Source organism: Ursus americanus, chromosome 12 (assembly GCF_024610735.1).
Source record: "Ursus americanus isolate L20-20 chromosome 12, mUrsAme1.1.p, whole genome shotgun sequence".
Classification (NCBI taxonomy): Eukaryota; Metazoa; Chordata; class Mammalia; order Carnivora; family Ursidae; genus Ursus; species Ursus americanus.
In genome coordinates this window covers 62,338,053-62,357,904 of record NC_142138.1, presented here as the reverse complement: position 1 = coordinate 62,357,904, position 19,852 = coordinate 62,338,053, and the positions used below count along the sequence as shown (strand labels likewise).

Below are 19,852 nucleotides of genomic sequence, written 5' to 3'. Positions count from 1 at the left end.
TCATATGGTTTCACTCATATGAGGAATATAAGAAACAGTGCAGAGGATCATAAGGGAAGGGAGGGAAAAATGGAATGGGAAGAAATCAGAGGGAGACAAACCATGAGACACTCGTAACTATAAGGAAGAATGAGGGTTGCTGGAGGGGAGGTGGGTGGGAGGATGGGGTAACTGGGTGACAGGCATTAAGGAAGACATGTGATGTGATGAGCATTCGGTGTTTCATGTAACTGACGAATTATTGAACTCTACAAATGAAACTAATGATGTACTATATGTTAGCTAACTGGAGATAATTTTTTTTTAAAAGGGAAAAAAAAAAAGAAAACACAACAGTCCAAAATCTTTGGGACAAAAGCAGTTCTATGAGGGAAGTTTACAGCAGTACAGGCCAACCTCAAGAAAGAAAAAAAAAAAAAGCAGGGCAGTTCAGTCAGTCGAGTGTCTAGCTCTTGGTTTCAGCTCAAGTCATGATCTCAGGGTCATGAGACTGAGCCCAGCATTGGGCTCCACGCTCAGCACGGAGTCTGCTTGGGATTCTCTTTTTCCCTCTTCCTTGCATCTACCCCCACCTGCACTCTCTCTTTCTAAAACAAATAAGTCTTAAAAAGAAAAATCTCAAGTAAACAACCTAGCCTAACACCTAAAATAGTTAGAAAGTACAAAGCCTACATTTGAAAAGATATGAAATTGACAAACTTTTAGCAAGACTCCTCAAGGAAGAAAGGACTCAAAAAAAAAAAAAAAAGGACTCAATAAAATCAGAAATGAAAGAACAGAAATAACAACCAAAACCATGAAATACAATAGATCATAAGAGAAGATTATGAAAAATTACATGCCAACAAATTGGACAACCTAAAATATACAGATAAATTCTTAAAAAAAAAAGAATCTTCACAAACTTAATCAGGAAGAAACAGAAATTTTGAACATACTGAATATTAGCAATGAAATTGAATCAGCAATCAAAAAACTCCCAACAAACAAAAGTCCAGGACCAGATGGCTTCACAGGTGAATCTACTAACATTCAGAGACCAGTTAATACCTATTCTTCTCAAACCATTCCAAAAAAATAGAAAAGGAAAACTTCCAAATTCCTTCTGAGGCGAGCATTACCCTGATACTAAAACCTGATAAAGACGCCACAAAAAGAGATAGCTGCAGGCCAATATCTCTGATGAACATAGATGCAAAAATACTCAACAAAATATTAGCAAACCAAATGCAACAATACATTTAAAAAATCATTCACCATGATCAAATGGGATTTCTTGTTATGCAAGGGTGGTTCAATATTCACAAATCAATCAACGTGATTACATCACATCAATAAGAGAAAGGATAGAAACGATATGATCACCTCAGTAGATGCAGAAAAAGCATTTGACAAAGTACAGCAGCCATTTATGATAAAAACCCTCAACAAAGTAGGTTTAGAGGGAACATACGTCAAGATCATAAAGGCCATATATGAAAAACCCACAGCTAACATCATACTCAAGGGTGAAAACCTGAAAGCTTTTCTTCTAAGATCAGAAACAAGAATGTCCACTCACCACTTTCATTCAACATAGTACTAGAAGCCCTAGCCACAGCCAGTAGACAAAAAATAAAAAGCATCCAAATTGGTCAGAAAGAAGTGAAACTTTCACTATTTGCAGATGATGTGATACTATAGATAGAAAACCCTGAAGACTCCACCAAAAAACTACTAGAATGGATAAATTAATTCGGTAAGGTCACAGGATACAAAATATACAGAAATCTGTTGCATTTCCATACACTAATAATAAAGTAGCAGAAAGAGAAATTAAGAAAGCAAACCCATTTACAATTGCACCAAAAAGAATAAAATACCAAAGAATAAATTTAACCAAGGAGGTGAAAGACCTGTACTTCTGAAAAACTATAAGACATTGATGAAAGAAATTGAAGAGGATACAAATAAAAGACATTCCACGCTCCTGCACTAGAAGAATTAATATTGTTAAAATACCCATACTACCCAAAGCAATCTACATATTCAATGTAATCCCTATCAAAATACCAATAGTATTTTTAACAGAACTAGAAAAAATCATTCTAAAATTTGAATGAAACCCCAAAAGACCCTGAATAGCCAAAGCAATCTTGAAAAACAACAACAAAGCTGGAGGTATCAAAATCCCAGATCTCAAGATACACTACAAAACTGTAGTAAACAAAATAGCATGGTCCTGGCACAAAAACAGACACATGGATCAATGGAACATAATAGAGAGTCCAGAAATAAATCCACACATACATGATCAATTAATCTACAACAAAGGAGTCAAGAATATATAATGGGAAAAACACAGTCTCTTCAATAAATGGTGCTGGGATAACTGAACAGCAACATTTAAAAGAATCAAATTGGACCACTTTCTTACATCATACACAAAAACAAACTCAAAATGGATTAAAGACCTAAATGTGAGACTTGAAACCATAAAATTCCTAAGTGAAAACATAGGCAGTAACCTCTTGTGCATTGTCCTCAGCAACTTATTTTTTTAATTTTTTAATTATTTTTATTTTATTTTTTTAAATTAGTTTCAGAGGCAGAATTTAGCGATTCATCAGTTGCATATAACACCCAGTGCTCATTACATCAAGTGACCTCCTTAATGCCCATCCCTTCCCCCAACCCACCCCTCCCCTTCAGCAACCCTTAGTTTGTTTACTAGAATTCAGCGTCTTATGGTTTGCCTCCCTCTCAATTTTCATCTTATTTTTCCTTCCCTTCCCCTATGTTCATCTGTTTTATTTCTTAAATTCCACATATGAGTGAAATCATATGGTATTTGTCTCTCTCTGACTGACTTATTTCACTTAGCATAATACCGTCTAGTTTCATCCACATCATCTCAGCAACATATTTATGCATACATCTCCTTAGGCAAGGGAAGCAAAAGCAAAAATAAACTATTGGGACTGCACCAAAATAAAAAGCTTTTGCACACCAAAGGAAACCATCAATAAAACAAAAAGACAACCTACTGAATGGGAGAAGATATCTGCCAATGACATGTCCAGTAAGGGGTTAATATCCAAAATATACAAAGACCTTAAATAGCTCAACACCAAAAAAAATAAACAATCCAATTTAAAAATGAGCAGAGGACCTGGGGCACCAGTTGAGCATCTGACCATTAGTTTCAGCCCAGGTCATGATTTCAGGATCCTGAGATTGAGCTCCAAGTTGGGCTCAGCGCTCAGTGTGGAGTCTGCTTAAGATTCTCTCCCTCTCTCTCCTCCTCTGCTCCTCCTCTCTCCACTCATTCTCTCTCATTAATTTAATTAACTAATTAAAATCTCTTTTTAAAAATGAGCACAGGACCTGAATAGACATTTTTCCAAAAAAGACCTACAGATGACCGACAGACACATGAAAAGATGCTCAACAACACTAATCATCAGGGAAATGTAAATCAAACCACAATAAGGTATCACTTCACACCTGTCAGAGAATGGCTAGAATCAAAAACACAACAAATAACAAGTGTTGGCAAGGATGCAGAGAAAAGGGAACCCTCGTGCACTGTTGCTGAGAATGTAAATTGGTGCAACCGCTATGGAAAACAGTATAAATATTCCAACAAAAATTAAAGATAGCATTACCATAAAATCCAGCAATTCCACTTCTGGATATATACCCGAAGAAAACAAAAACACTAATTCAAAAAGATATATGCACCCCAATGTTTATTGCGACATTGTTTACAACAGCCAAGATACGGAATTATCCAAGTGACCATCAGTAGATGAATGGATAAAGAGGACATATTACTCAGCCATATAAACAAGAACGAGATCTTGCCATGTGTGACAACATGGATGGACCTAGAAGGTATTACGCTGAATGAAATAAAGTCAGACAAAGAAAGACAAATACCATATGATTTCACATATATGTGGAATCCAAAAGGCAAAACAAACAAAAGAACAGACTGTTAAATACAGATAACAAACTCAATGGTTGCCAGAGTGGAGGTGGGTGAAGGGAGGTGGGTGAAATAAATAAAGGGGATTAAGAAGTACAAACTTCCAATTATAAAATAAGTAAGTCATGGAGATGAAAAGAATAGCATAGAAAATATAGTCATATTGTAGTAACTGTTTGGTGACTATACTTATGCTGAGCACTGAGTAATGTATAGAATTATTGAATCATTATATTGTATATCTAAAATATAATACTGTATGTTAATTATACTTTAATAAAAAATAAAAATAGAAACATACAGTTTTTACAGAAAGACAGAATTTAACCAGAGCATTGGAATTTGAAAAAATAATAAAATGGCTATTTTAAAAGGAAAAAAATATGATAAATCCAAAGTTAAGAATTTTGTAGATGGGTTTAAAAGCAAATTAGACACAGTGGAAGGCAGGATTAGGAAACAGGTCGATAGATCTCCAAAATGAAACAGAGAAATAAATAAATAAAAGATACACATGGGACACACAAAAAAATAACTTCAGTGAATACATTTCAGTGCTTATGAGTCTGCAGAATCACACAGAATTACTTATTGCCAGTAAATTATTTCCAGTTTTATATGATAAGATTAAATATACATTCATCCTAACAACTATCTGACTACTTTGTACATAGCAATATGCTGGGCACTGAGTTACACAGATATTTAATGAGACACAGTCCCTGCCTGCAAGACACCCATAATCACAGATTACTAATGGTTAAGCCATTCTTAAGGATAAGGAGCTTACTGGAATTCAGGCAAAATATTGGGGGGGGGCGGGGTAAGAGGCTCCTTTTGGGCAGAGGAAGTAGCCAAAAGTATGATGGTGACATAGGAGAATGTAAAACATACGGGAAGTTAACTTCATGATATCTAGAGTATAGGATATAGTAATAATAGTAAGATAAAATGAGCAGGCACAGTTTCACAGGAACTAAATAATTATTTGCCATGTGAAAAACAGAATGTTTTTAAGAGAAAAGTGACAAATATCACAAAATCCATATGATGTTCTGAAAGGTGCACAGTGTTTCGCAAGTGTATTATGCCTTACAAGTGCCTTAAACAAGTTTGAAAAATATTCAATATGATAGTCTAAACATAACATAATATTCAAGATTCTTCATAATCTGATCCAATCATTCTTTGTTCCAGTCTCATCCACCGAGTTCCCTAACAAAGACACACCAATCAGAGTTTCAAAAATACCCTAACTTTGACAGTTCTAGGACTTGCACAAGGTATTTCTTCTGCCTACGTTCTCCCTTCCAATTCACTGTCTAGTAAAACTTTAATCATCAAAGGTTTAGTTCAACAAGCTATTTTCCCTAATGCCTTTCCAAATGTCTTGCTCCAGGAATATTCCCTCTATAGTGTTCCCAGTGTATTCAGTCATTCATGAAATACTTATTGAGTGTCCTGTGTGCCAGGCACCGTTCTAGGCACTTGGAATGCATCAATAAACAAAAGAAAAAAGATCCCTGTTTTCTTGGAGCATTTTGTTGAAACTCTGAAGGAGGGGAGAGTATGGAGAAGTAAAAAGAAGAGCACATGTACAATGAAAAAGCTCCCTAAATGACTCTCCTCCTCCAACTGATCCAAACCAGGTTGGGAATTACAGCACTGGAAAGCATTACAACAAAATTATAATGAAAGCGAAAATTTAAAATATAATAAGAGTAATACATAATACATTGTTATATTTTCTTATGTAAATTCTTACTTGTCTTTTCCTCTAATTGATTAATTTTATCTCTGGATTCCTCTAGCAGAAATATTAAGTCTTTCATTTTATTTTCCTTCTCAGTATTTTGGAGCAATAGCAGTGATACCTAAAATGAAATATTTAAGTAATACATTAGAGATATGAAAAATTACATATGACACCTTAGCATTTACCACCACCTATGATTATTTTATGTACTTGTTTATATGCTTTTCAGCTGGTTGTGCCAGCTGGTTGTGCCAGGGCATCTAGTACATGCTTGCACAATGTTCATTCATTTAATAAATGTTTAAACTAATATGATCTACCCAGTATTATAATGTTCATTTTAAGTTAGAACTTAGAAGATATATAATAAAATCTATTGTTTCATTTATTCCATAAACATTATGGAGCACCTACTATGTTTCACAAACCATAATAAGCATTGAGTACCTGGAGATGAGGGAACTTAAACTCAGAGCTTAGGGAACTTTCCAGAAAACTAGGTGAGAAGCAGTGGCTGCCTGAGCTGCGCCCAGCAATGCGCTCCTTCCCTTCCCCTGACACTGACCTCAACACACTCACTGGCTGTAGAAAATGGTAAAAGAAACCACTTACTATGATGCTTTGGGGGTCAAACCCAATGCCACCCAAGAAGAACTGTAAAAGACTTACAGAAAACTGGCCTTGAAGTACCACTCTGATAAGAATCTAAATGAAGGAGAAAAGTTTAAACAGATTTCTCAAGCTTATGAAGTGCTCTCTGATGCAAAGAAGAGGGAATTATATGACAAAGGAGGAGAACACACAATTAAAGAAGGTGGAGCTGGTGGTGGTTTTGGCTCCCCCACAGACATCTTTGATATGTTTTTTAGAGGAGGAGGAAGGATGCGGAGAGAAAGAAGAGGTAAAAATATTGTGCATCAGCTCTCAGTAATCTTAGAAGATTTATATAATGGTGCAACAAGAAAACTAGCTCTGCAAAAGAATGTGAGTTGCAACAAATGTAAAGGCTGAGGTGGTAAGAAAAGAGCAGAATGTTGTCCCAGTTGTGGAGGTACTGGAAAGCAAATAAGAATTCATCACATAGGACCTGGAATGGTTCAGCAAATTCAATCTGTGTGCATGGAGTGCCAGGGCCAGGGGGAACAGATCAGTCCTAAAGATAGATGTGAAAAGTTGCAATGGAAGAAAGATAGTTCGAGAGAAGATTCTAGAACTTCATATTGACAAAGGTATGAAAGATGGCCAGAAGATAACATTCCATGGGTGAAGGAGACCAAGAACCAGGACTGGAAACAGGAGGTATATTACCATTGTTCTAGGTCGGAAGGGCCATGCTGCTTTTATTCAGCGAAGAGAAGACCTTTTCATGTGTATGGACATATAGCTGGTTGAAGCACCGTGCAGCTTTCAATAGCCGATATCCATTTTTGATAACCGAACCATCATCATCACTGCTCTTCCAGGTCAGACTGTCAAGCATGGAGATGTCAGTGTGCTAAATGAAGGCATGCCCATTTATCGTAGACCATATGAGAAGGGTTGCCTAATCATCAAATTTAAGGTAAACTTTCCTGAGAATGGCTTTCTCTCTCCTGATAAACTCTCTTTGCTGGAAAAACTCCCACCCAAGAGGAAGTAGAAGAGACTGATGAAACAGACCAGGTAGAACTGGTGGACTTTGATCCAAATCAGGAAAGACCGTACCATTACAATGGGGACGCATGTGAGGATGATGAACATCACCACAGGGGTGGTGTTCAATGTCAGACCTCTTAATGGGGCCAGTGGATAACACTGCTGCCATTTTTATATGCGGTAGTGAATGAGTAAAGGACTATAATCATAGCTATTTGCTATTGTTTTTGTTTTAATATTCAACTACAGTAGTGTTTTAGAAGTTAAACGAAGAATAAACTCAAATATAAAAACTCTGACTTTGCCCTGTATATGATGACTTCAGTGTGCAAGATAAGTTTAAAATTGTAAAAACTACTATTAAAAAATGTTTTCGCTAGCTTTTGTTAGGCCATACCTTGTAACAGATTTCAGCTCTCTGTATATGAAATAGCTCAAATCGAAATGTTAGGTGTGTGTATTGACTTCAGTATATGACCCTTAATTAAGTTATGAAGTTAAAATTTGTATTTAAAAGGCAATCAGACAAAGAACTTAATTTGTAGAGAAGTGTTGGTCTGTAGTTAAGTGGGATTCAACATGATGCCTCTGCATTTATTCTATTGTCTCAACTGTTACTTGAAGACAGCTTGCACTTGTAGAACTGCATTTCCTTCTGCTGTACCATCTTTTTTTTTTTAAATACACGTATCAGTCCTGGTTACACTTTTTTCCTCCTCTTTGGAGCATGAAAAGCTCCAGAGTAGTGACTTCGGGAGCAGGATAACTTAGAGTGAAGAGATATTTATGTGGAGAAGTTAATTTGCATGTATGAGATAGGAAGGTGTTTTTTAAGGTATGTTACAGGCGTACTTTAAACCATTTAACTTATGTCCTGAAGTAACCGTAATTTAATGTTGTAGTATAGCAAATTATGATGAACAGTTTTAATTTTATGTTTAAGTCATGTTCGCAAGCTTTAATCTGGATATCAGAATTAAACAATTCTTGAAATGTATGAATGTCTCCTTAATATACTGACTACAAAGCATAAAAAAAACCTTAGAGCCTAGACCAGGAGACAAACAACTATACTTGAATATTTTTAGTAATCGGACAAAAATATTATATGAATCAGGAAAAAAAACACCTAACTCCGTCTTGGGATGTAATCAAAAATTAATCATTCTCAGAGTACTGAATTGAATCTTGATAGACAAGTAGAAATTAATCAGGCAAACAGAAAAATGAACATTCTAACTCGTACAAGAACACAAAGGATCAAGAGATCATGCTGCATTTAGAGAAGTGAAAATATTCAGATGACTAGAATATAGAATCCGTGTGAAGAAAAAGGTAAGGTAAACTTAAAGACAAGCTGAAGACCTGCATATTCAAGATGGCAGAAAGACCTCACTGCCCTATTTTCATCAGCCCAGGGACCCAGAACTCAACAAGGTTTTTATTTTTAGCACTTCCCTCTGTTTTTGTGTTCTTTATAATATGCGCAATTTTAACTTTTAAAAAGGCCTTCTTCTTTGGGCACCTGGGTGACTCAGTCGTTAAGCGCCTGCCTTTGGCTCAGGTCATGATCCCAAAGTACTGGGTTTGATCCCCACATCAGGCTCCCTGCTCAGCGGGAAGCCTGCTTCTCCCTCTCCTCCTCCCCCCTGCTTGTGTTCCCTCTCTCGCTGTCTCTCTCTGTGTCAAATAAATAAATAAAATCTTTTTAAAAATAAATAAATAAAATTAAAAGGCCTTCTTTTTTCAGAAATCTAGTTTAAAATTTCAACTAAAGAAAACTGTTAACTCTTTCAAAAGATCCAAGCATAACATATAAATTTAACCAGAACTTAAAACTCTAAGTATCTTCTCTGTACTTTCAATTCACTTTTTAAGTAGACACACTCGTTATCTATCATTACAAAGTATCTTGTGGCAAATCGCAGAAGAAAAACTCCAAAAAAATAGGGGGGAAATAGAAGAGGATTCCTTTCTAGAAATCATTTTCCATTTGGGAAGCATTCGACTTGAAACTGATAAAGTTGCCATAGTAATAACCTGAAATTAACATTCTTGTGAATATCAAAGAACATAGACTCATTATTTTCATGTTTTCCACTATATGACAATAGAAAGAAGCAAAAAAATAGTTTAGTTCCCCATCCTTGGTGTCATGAATAGTAACAGCATTTCAAAATAAACTGCAAAATGTGGATTAAGTGGTCAATGATCATCATCTTTACATTTTATAAGGTTTTTATCTGAACAAAATTTCTTAAAAAATATTTTTGCAACAATGTCTTATTACCCACTAATATAAATATTGTAGAAAATTCATCGATTTTTTTTAAAGGGCTGGCATTCAGTGCATGCATGTTTAAATCAATGAAAATTAATTCTGCTAGATCAAAAGGCTAAATATTTGGATATGTAGAATACTAAAATTCTCTTATAGAAATTTATCATGCAGTCAGCAGACACAGCTCTCTTTTGACATTTTAAGTATTTTATGAATTAGCAAGTACAAAAAATACAGAGTTGATCTTTAAAAAATACCTGCTTTTCCTTGTCATTTACTTCCTTCTTGTATTCCTCTTCAAGGCGCTGGATTTTTTCACAGTCTTCCTTTACTTTAAAAATAAAGCAAATATACTTTAATATCTTAACATAATTATATAACAACAAAATGTAAACCTTCCGATATTTTATTTCACCTCCTTATTTATCTAGATACTAAACCTCAAACGTTTCTAACAAGCCTATTTTCTTGCTACTAACTTTGTTTAGTAAAATAGTAAATTTAAAAAATACCAAAGTATAACAATAAAATTCTATAATTTTTACAACAGTATATATGTAAGAGCTTATTCTTTATTTTTTATTGGTGTGTTAAACACTAATCTGAAATAACAGATTTTAAATATATATACAGTTGACCCTTGAACATCATTAGGGGTGCTAACCCCTACACAGTTGAAAATTCATGTATAACTTCTGACTCCCCAAAAACTAAACTAATAGCCTACTGTTAACCAGAAGACTTACCTGTAACATAAAGTTGTTTAACACACATTTTGAATGTCATATGTATTATAAGCTGTATTCTTACAAAAAACTAAGTTTAAAAAAAGAATTAAGAAAATCATAAGGAAAATACATTTACAGTACTGTGCTGTATTTATTGAAAAAACATCCAAATATAAGCAGACCTGCACTGTTCAAACTCATGTCATTCAACTGTCAATTTGTTATTTTAACATGAAACTTTACCAAAAAAATGTAAAAATAAGACCAAATCACACTTCTAAAAATATCAAGTACAAATCACAGTAAGTTTGATCTCAGGGAAAATGCAGCTTTGAAGCCAAAAAGGTATTTTTAACATATACCAATTCCCTTCCACATTCCACAAGATTTTGAGGGGCTTACAAAACCACAAAGAATACAAAATTTAAAAGAGTTGGGGCATCAAACTGAAGCTGCGAAAACAGGACAAGAATCTAATAAAAATACAAACATCAGTAACTCTACTGATATGAATTATCACTAGATATTTATATGAAATATGATATAAATATCATGTGATATTTATATGAAATATTAATATGAAAATTAAATAGGATCCATACATTTAAAATGCATTTCCAATCTGGAATTCTCAGCTTGCACACGAAGTTCCTCAAAAGCTATTATCATTTTCTGAAACATAAAGTTTAACTTTTAAGAATCATACTTACATTTTCTAAATAGGTTCTTCCAACTATGAAAATATTAATAAATTTGTCTCATGATCATTAGATTTAAAACCACTTGACTTTGAATAATGAAATCCCTATAACTTGTAATAAATAATTTACTAAAAACCCATTACGAGTGTCTATTATACTGGCTTCCCAGATGCTTACGGGCACTGAGACATGTTATGTAATACCAAAGAGCGGCAAAGTGATTGTTGGTACTCTAGTCATTAACTTAATAGCTCATATCAAAATCTATGATCTTATTTTATTTTTTTGCTTATTTAATTTCTGTCTTCCCCCACTAAATGTAATCTCTCTGAGGTCCCTCCCCAGTAGGGTCCAAATTACACTTCCATCATCTGGCAGCATGAGTTCATTCAGGATTCAACAAATCTTGATTTGCAAAATTGCATGAACTCATTTATTTGTTCAAATAAATAGTTAGTGCTTATCAATTATGTGCCAACCACTGTTCTAGGCACTTGAGATATAAGACAAAGTCCTTACCCTACTGGAACTAACTTATATTCCAGTGTAAGAAAGAATATTTACACATACACATGTATATCAAATAAATGTCATGCAGTTTTAAGTGCTCTTCAGAGAAGTTAAATGAGGTGAGGAGAGAGAAAATAATTGAATGGAAAGGTATTTTAGGTAAAGTAGTAAGGGGGATTTAAAAAGAAAAAAGGAGAATGAAGCTTATGAATTTGCATAAAATCTTGGACACAAAAGTGCTAGACAGAACAAAGTCAAAGAACCAAGATCAGAATAGCTTAGCAAGTTTCAGACACATAAAAAAAGAACAAGTATAGCAGAGGAGCAAAATGGAAAACAAAGGGGATGGGATAAGAAATGTAAGCAGGAACCAGACACAGATTAATAGCATTTTGTATGTTTTTCAAATTAATGGGTATGTGTCATAATATGCTAGTATCTGACACAGAGTTAATATTTGATGAATTAAATGTTGTCACTAATACATAAAGTTCAAAAGCTACTAAATAACAAAACATTAACACTCCTAGTATAGAATATTAAGAATTTTATTGGATATAAACAGAGGTCAACAAATAATAATCCCTTTATCAAGAAGAGTGATCACTCTGCTTTGCTTAGAAATGCCTCTTAAACACAACTGATGGATTGTTGAACACTTACATCTGAAACTATGATGTACTATATGTTGACTAGTTGAATTTTAATTAAAAAGAAAGAAATGCCTGCTTAAAATATTTAACTTTTTACTAACACTTACCTCAATGTTATTATTTAGATCCACATATACTTGCCTAGTTTCTTCTCGTTCATATTCATCTAATAATATAAAATATTTCAGAATTAAATTTTAAAATGATTATAATGCCAACAAAGTAATACTCAAAATGCCTCAGGAAAACATAAAAATATTTAAAATTCTGTGTTAGTGTATTGGTATATCCTGAGGCTCTTTTTTTTTTTTTTAAGATTTTATTTATTTATTTGACAGAGAGAGACAGCCAGCGAGAGAGGGAACACAAGCTGGGGGAGTGGGAGAGGAAGAAGCAGGCTCCCAGCGGAGCAGGGAGCCCAATGCGGGGCTCGATCCCAGGACCCTGGGATCAGGCCCTGAGCCAAAGGCAGATGCTTAACGACTGAGCCACCCAGGCGCCCCTATCCTGAGTCTCTTAAAGTAGCATCAAATGTATGGAATTGTTGGAAGTACCGTGCTGTACATCTGAAACTAACATAACATTATATGTCAACTATACTTCAACAATAAATTTTTAAAATAAGCTACTTCATAGTAGTTTCACAGTAAGACACAGTGAGCCATGATTGTACTTCAACCTCAAAAGCTCTAATATTTTTTTTTACAGAATTACTACCCATGAATGTATTCTAACTTTGTATAATATATTTATAGTTTTAGCCTTTACAATGAGTAGGGATTTAACAATTATCCTATCAAGTATTTTTTCCTTTGTATATTTACGATTCATAGGGTACACATGAAAAGCAAAGTCCACTCTTCCGATCTCTTGCTCTACCTCTGAGGAAGCAGAAAGGAAGATAAACCTCAAGACGCAAAGAACAAGGTTAAGAATAGGTGTGGCCCAGAGAGAAAACCCCTATAAATCCTCTACAACATTTTTATTTTTCAGGTTTTTAACCTGAGCAATGATTCCCTCTAGCTATAATCTATACAGTAGATTCCCTCTATTCTATGCTAGAATTAAGGTACAAGACAATAATAGACAATGTGGTTGTTCCTTTATCACTCCCCTAAAAGAGGCCAGCATCACATAATGCAAGTTAAATTTACTTTTTTTTTTTTTTTTTAAGTAGACTCTTCGCCCAACACAGAGCCCAAGAGATCAAGAACCGAGCTGAAATCAAGACTTTGGATGCTTAGCCAACTGAGCCACCCAGGCACCCCAAAGCACATTAAATTTAAAGAGGATATCAGTCCTACATTCTCAATAACAAGCTGTAAACAAGAACACAGCAGCTATGATAGACTCAACTGTCAATGAGAAGCCAAATAACCAAAAAGAAGGTATATGAACTAACTTCAGAAGAATACAAGTATCTAAACGTTTCAAAAATAATGGTGAGCACACTGAACTTACAGCATATGAAACAGGAACTGAATCATTTTTATCTGAGTATTAAAGGGCTGGAAAATCTACGGAAATAAAGGCAGAACATATCAGCATCTGAACAGAAAGACAGTTCATACTACTCCTTCTATTCCGTTTCATTCATTACCTAACACTTTGCAACACATCTTCTCTATTCCTCAGAAACTATTTGTGCCAAAGAACAGCATTCTATTGCCAACATCTCCAATCTTCCCATTACCAATAGCATCAGTACTTTCAAAATACCCTCTAGCCATTCTTCTAATAGGAAGGTCCTAGAAATTGAGTAAATTAAGTAAAACTACAGAAAAGAAAATAAATGGGTATAGATGTACTTTACAGTTGTCAGATGCAAGGTCCTACAGGTAGCACAAAGGGACTCTGGTAGCTGAGTGTTCCGATGTGGTGATGTGCAGTATTGTAAAAATATAAGCATACATTTTTCGTTTTTCTTCCTGTTATTTATCTATCATTGACCTATCTATCTACCTATCTCCCCACCCCCTACCTCACTACATTGTCCCTACTGCCTTCCCTCCCTCTCCCCTCTCCCCTCCTCCCTCCCTCTCTCCCTCCCTCCCTCCCTCCCTTCCTCTCACTTATTTTGCCCCAGTCCAGGCAACTAGATCTTTAAGCACTTGCTGCCTTAAAGAAGAGATGATTCGACCAAAAGCAAAGAAAAAAAATCTTTGGGTTTCAAAAGACCAGTGTTGGGGATTAGGGGAAGGATTCAGAACATAAACTAGATTTTTAAAATATATGAGGCAGAACAACAAAGGTTCTTAACCTCTACACCAAAGAAATATTTACTAATTTGTGGGAAGAAGCCTTTAAAAGGGGAAGCTAAGGTGCCTGGGGAGTGGTGCAGTAAGTTAAGCGTCCAACTCTTGGTTTCAGCTCCAGTCACAATTTCAGGGTACTGGAATTGAGCCCCGAGTTGGCCTCTGTGCTCAGAGCAGAGTCTGCTTGAGATTCTCTCTCCCTCTGCCCCTCCCACTCATGCTCTCTCTCTCTCTCTCAAATAAATAAATAAATCTTTTTAAAAAATAAAAAATAAAAGGGGAAGCGAAGAGAGCTTATTAGGTTCTGGCAGATACTTAAGAAGAGGTTCTGGAGCCCTCTACCCTCACCAGAATAAGCCTCAGGGTTGAGGACCACAAAAACCCCAGATAGTTTGGGCAAACCAAGAGCAGGATAAGACTGTGCTGCTTTGTTTTTTGGGGTTTGTTTTTTGGGGGTTTTTTGATGTTTTTTTGTTTTTGTCTTCAGTAGGGCTCAGGAAGATGACAAAGCCTGAGAAGAAATGGCTGTGAAATACATCTAGACAGATAGGGCCTTAGTTTGCTTCCCTTGTCCCAATACTCTGTGCAGCCAAGCATGGTGTGATAAAGCACAGAAAACCAGCAGACTTGAATGGGCCCCAAGAACAGAAATGAGGGATGACTCAGCGGCAACCTAAGTACATCAGTTACCAAATATTAATTGAAAAAATGGAAACCTCAATGGATGGATGACTGAAAAACAAATGTCCTTCTCTACCACATGGTATTATATGGGAACCCCCAAATTTAGATACAACCCCAGAAGAAGGGGGAAAATTCCCAAATTTACTAAGATTATGTTTCTTCTATGTCAGAAGCATCAGGATTTAAGATATTAAAAGTTAAGATTTTTTTCTATTTTAAGATGTAAAAGTGGATGCTTCAGTTTGTTGACTAAAATTACTCAGAATCATATTTTCTCCAAAATTTATCAGAAAACCAGGCAGAAGGGGCAAAGTTACACAAGGTGAAAAATTTAGAAACTGTTCAGTGACCCGCCGTGCAACCATAAATATGAAACGAGGATTCAACCACTAAACCAGGGGAGGTAAATCAGGACTAAAGTCAGTTTATCACCTTGTTTGTTCATTTAGTCTTGATAGTACTTGCCTTTTTCAATGATATATGGCAAGAAAACCTATATGAGGCCTATGAAAAAATATTGTCAAACAAAGGAAAGGGAACAACATGAGAGATGTTAAAAGGAATAACATAGCTCTGAAAATGAACTGTATCTAGAGAATCCAGATGAAAATTTCAGAAAACTATCCAGTATTCTCAATAGAACAAAGAAAATACAGTCAATGAAAGAGGAAGATACAGTGATAAAGAACAGGCCACAAAAGAAATGAAAGAAATGGGATAAATTAAATAGAAAAATAAATGAGGAGGAAAGGGACAATGGATTAGCTAATTAGACTACAAGGGAATTACAGCTTAGAGGAAGGACAGGACCAAACTGATACTTCAAAAGTCAAATTGGAAACATAGGAAACAAACTAAAAGAAGGGGGGAACAAATATTAAAACAGAGAAAAGAAGAACTGAGGACCAACTTACAAATAATAAGTATTGCCCAAACAAAAATCAGACAGTGGCCAAAGATATCATAAAGCTTTCCTGGGCTAAAGAAAGACTGGTATACATAGATTGAAATGGCTGTTTGGACAAAATTGTGATTATAAGGATCAAGAACACACACACAGATCTGGGTATAGATATATGGAACTGTGATTATCCCCACTGCACAGATGAGGAAAGTGTGACACAGACAATTATGTTATTTGCCAGGATCCCAAAGTTAGTACATAGTTGTACATGACTAAAACACAAGTGTACCTGATTAAACCTAGTACAGATAAATGCAAAGAATGTTATTTGGATCAAAAAACCTAAATGCACAGGCAAAGAATGAAATAAAAAAAATTTAATGGTTTTAATTAATGGCCTATAACACATTGTGACTGTCAAATAAGCTGACCTTTGAGTTCATTAAAGTTCATTAAAGACATGTACAATTAGACAATGAATAGTCCCTTATACAGACTAAGTTACACAGTAGATTACCTTATACAGATCTGGACTCCATAACAAAGATGTTCAACAGATCAACCAAAATAACAAAAGTACTGAAGAATCTTGAAATGTCTAGGCTAAAAAAGACAAGATTCAAAAAGGACAAGAAGCCAGCTTTAAAGATCTAAAGAGATAGCACATAAAAAATGAATTAGACTTTTTCCATTTGCTCTAAGGAGAATTATAGTAAAAAGAGAGAAACCATGTACAGATTTCAGCTCAAAAAAAAAAAATAAGAGCTGTCCTTAAATGACAATCTTGAGGTTAGTGAGTTTCCATCACTGAATATATTCAAACATAAAAAAGACTACCACTTGGTTAGACATGCTATAAAGGAAAGTAAGTCAATGGAAATGTAAGTAGACTACAAAAGCTTTAAAGTCCTTCCCAACACCAACTAATTTAGGTTACAAAGGCTACAAAAAAAGTCTATGAAGTACTTTAAATGGCAGTCTAAAGAATTCAGAATCATTCTATATTGTGTGCAACAGACAGCCTTAAAGGGCTTTTTTTAAAACAATCACAAAAAAAATAAACTAAAGGGTTTTTTTAAAGGTACATCTAAGAACAGATTTATTCTTTTTTAATTCATTAATTTATTGCCTACTATCTTCAAAGACACTATCTAAAATGTTGACAACCCTGAATCAAGTTATGATCCCTTGCGTGTAAGCTTGCAGTGAGATGTCTAGCATGCAGTAGGCACTCAATAAATATTTGTTGAAGGAATTCATAAATATATGGTAAAGGTATACTAAGGGTCCTAAGTGAAAGAAGAGGTGTATCTAAATCAGACTGAAAAATTAGGGAATATTTCCCGAGTGGTAATATTTATTCTGAATTTTGAAGGACAAATATGAGTAATGATGAATGAAAGAGGATCAGCCAATAAAAAAAAAATCCATGCAAAAGCTCAGAAGCATAATCTGTTTAGGAAATAACAGTTCTCCATGAGCCTGTGTGTATGGGGCATGTGGGGGAACATTTGCCAAGGTGGAGGGAAGTGGCAAATACCATGCTATCCATAAAATTATGGAAAGCCACTGAAGGAATTAGACACTAACATGATTTGATCTATATTTTAGAAAAGCATCAAGGCCTCTGTTTTCTGGTAATGGCTAAGTAATTCAGACCAACCATCCTGCTGCAGACAATTAAAAATCCGGAGGATTTTTTTTTTTAACTCTTAAAAGAATCAAAGATCTGAAAAGATAATGATGAATCATCAGTCCAAGAATAGAATGAGGGTTACAATTCAAAAACACTAAGCCAACTTGCAGTGCGAGTCAAGACGAAGTAATCACACTATAGCCTTTCTCTCCCACTGCTTACAACTAAAACCTCCGAATGAAATACATAAAGCAACTACTTCAGGACTCTGAAAAGAAAGCAAAGGCAGGTAGATTAGTGAAAAAAAGTAAAATCTTGAAGAAGTGACTCATGGGAAGGTGTTTCCTGTGTAGTTTTTTTCTATCTCCCCTCCTAGCATTAGCCAAAGTATAAGGCCCCAGTAAAACTGTAACAGGAAACATGAGCAGCAAAAGGAAATCCTGGTTTTTGGGGTTTTTTTTCTTCTCATAGCCCTGTCTGGAATGGCCCCCGTAGTGGAGTTGCAGCAGCCATGGCAGCAAGGACAGACAAAACCCCAAGAGAAACTCCGTATTTCTAGCAAAAGGACTGGGGAAATGGGCCCCTGTAAGGCTTTGAAAACGGTACTCTAACATAAATCACTGTTCACATCCGAGACCTAATCTTGAGTGGAGCATACAAGACACAGAGCCAGAGCAGATCCAGAGCAGCACACCAAAGACTTTGAAAACTGAACTGATATTAGAACCCAGCACACAAAAGGCAAGACAGAATTTGTGGTCTGAATCCGAGTTGACTGCTAAAAAATAAACAAACAAACAAACATTCTCCTGGATATTTTAAAAGGACCCAGAATCTCACAACATAATAATTTCAAAATCTCCAAGATATAATCCAAAACTGTTCAACATTCAAAGAACTAGGAAAATGTGACATCATTCTATGTCTCAAGCAAATAATCAAAGATAATGAGGTACACAAACCTCTAGAATCCACAGAACAGACCAGAAATAGACCCCTTTAATAAACTTTATGAAAACCTTAATAAAATAATGTTTACTTATGTTCATGGAGATAAAAAGCTGAACCGAAAAATTTCAGCAAGGAACACTAGTGGTGAGCATAGCATTATATATAGACCTATCAAATCACTAAGGTTATACACCTGAAACTAACATAACATTGTCAATTTTTAAAAATTTCAGCAACAAACTTGGAAGTCTAAAAAGTGACACTACGGGGGCACCTGGGTGGCTCAGTTGGTTAAGTGTCTGCCTTCAGAAGGCTCAGGTTCTGGGATTGAGTCCTGCACTGGGCTCCCTGCTCAGTGGGGAATCTGCTTCTCCCTCTCCCTCTGCTGCTCCCCCCACTCATGTTCACTCACGCTCTCTCTCTCTCAAACTATGTCAAATAAAATCTTTAAAAAAATAAAGATAAAATAAATAGGGAGTGACACTACAGATATTTTAAAAACCAGCTAATATTTACAGAACCAGAAAAATGCAATAACAAAAGAACAAAAACTCAACTGACGAATTCAAAAACAGACTAGAAAAAAAGAGAGAGACAGAGAAACAGACTAGAAAGAGCTAAATAGAGAATCAGTGTACTGGAAGACGGATTAGAAGACATTTTCCTGAATGGTGCAAAAGAAAAAAAGATAAAAAATACACACAAGGCAGAACTATCAAAGGTACAGCACAGTGGCCTCACTGACTTGAAAAGATTAAATAGGCTTTCATCTAAGGAGCTTTGCACTTACTATTTCCCAAAATGAGCTACATGGCTCAGTCCCTACTTATTAGGGTCACTAAAATACTTCCCCAATCACCCTATCCCAAAATACTCTCTCCTTAAGCAGTTATCATCACCATACATATATTTTACTTATGGTCTGTGTCCCTCCACTAGAATGAATACTCCTTAAGAGCAGAAATTGTTCACTGCCGTTTTCCTCAGCATTCAGAACATTTCATGACACAAAGTAGGCACTTTAAAAACTGGTGAGTGAGGGGTGCCTGGGTGGCTCACTTGGTTAAATGTCTGCCTTTGGCTCAGGTCATGGTCTTGGGGTCCTGGGATCAGGCCCCACCTCAGGCTCCCTGCTCAGTGGGGAGTCTGCTTCTCCCTCTCCTTCTGGCCCTACTTGGCCCCTCCCCT

The 19,852-nt window shown here is 35.5% G+C and overlaps 1 protein-coding gene and 1 pseudogene across 1 annotated transcript in view; one reads left to right on the top strand and one right to left on the bottom strand.

The window, feature by feature from the left end:
- The window catches only part of SYCP1 (synaptonemal complex protein 1), a 120,748-nt gene that overhangs the window by 86,191 nt on the left and 14,705 nt on the right, over positions 1 to 19,852 (bottom strand). Inside the window, exons 9-12 of the mRNA XM_087865756.1 lie at positions 12,342 to 12,400; positions 10,973 to 11,042; positions 9,900 to 9,973; positions 5,736 to 5,844 (exon numbers count right to left, since the gene is read on the bottom strand). Coding sequence (XP_087721882.1) covers positions 5,736 to 5,844; positions 9,900 to 9,973; positions 10,973 to 11,042; positions 12,342 to 12,400 — 312 coding nt within the window. The remainder of the gene's footprint in view (positions 1 to 5,735; positions 5,845 to 9,899; positions 9,974 to 10,972; positions 11,043 to 12,341; positions 12,401 to 19,852) is intronic.
- Positions 6,318 to 7,502, top strand: LOC123794931 (dnaJ homolog subfamily A member 1-like; annotated as a pseudogene).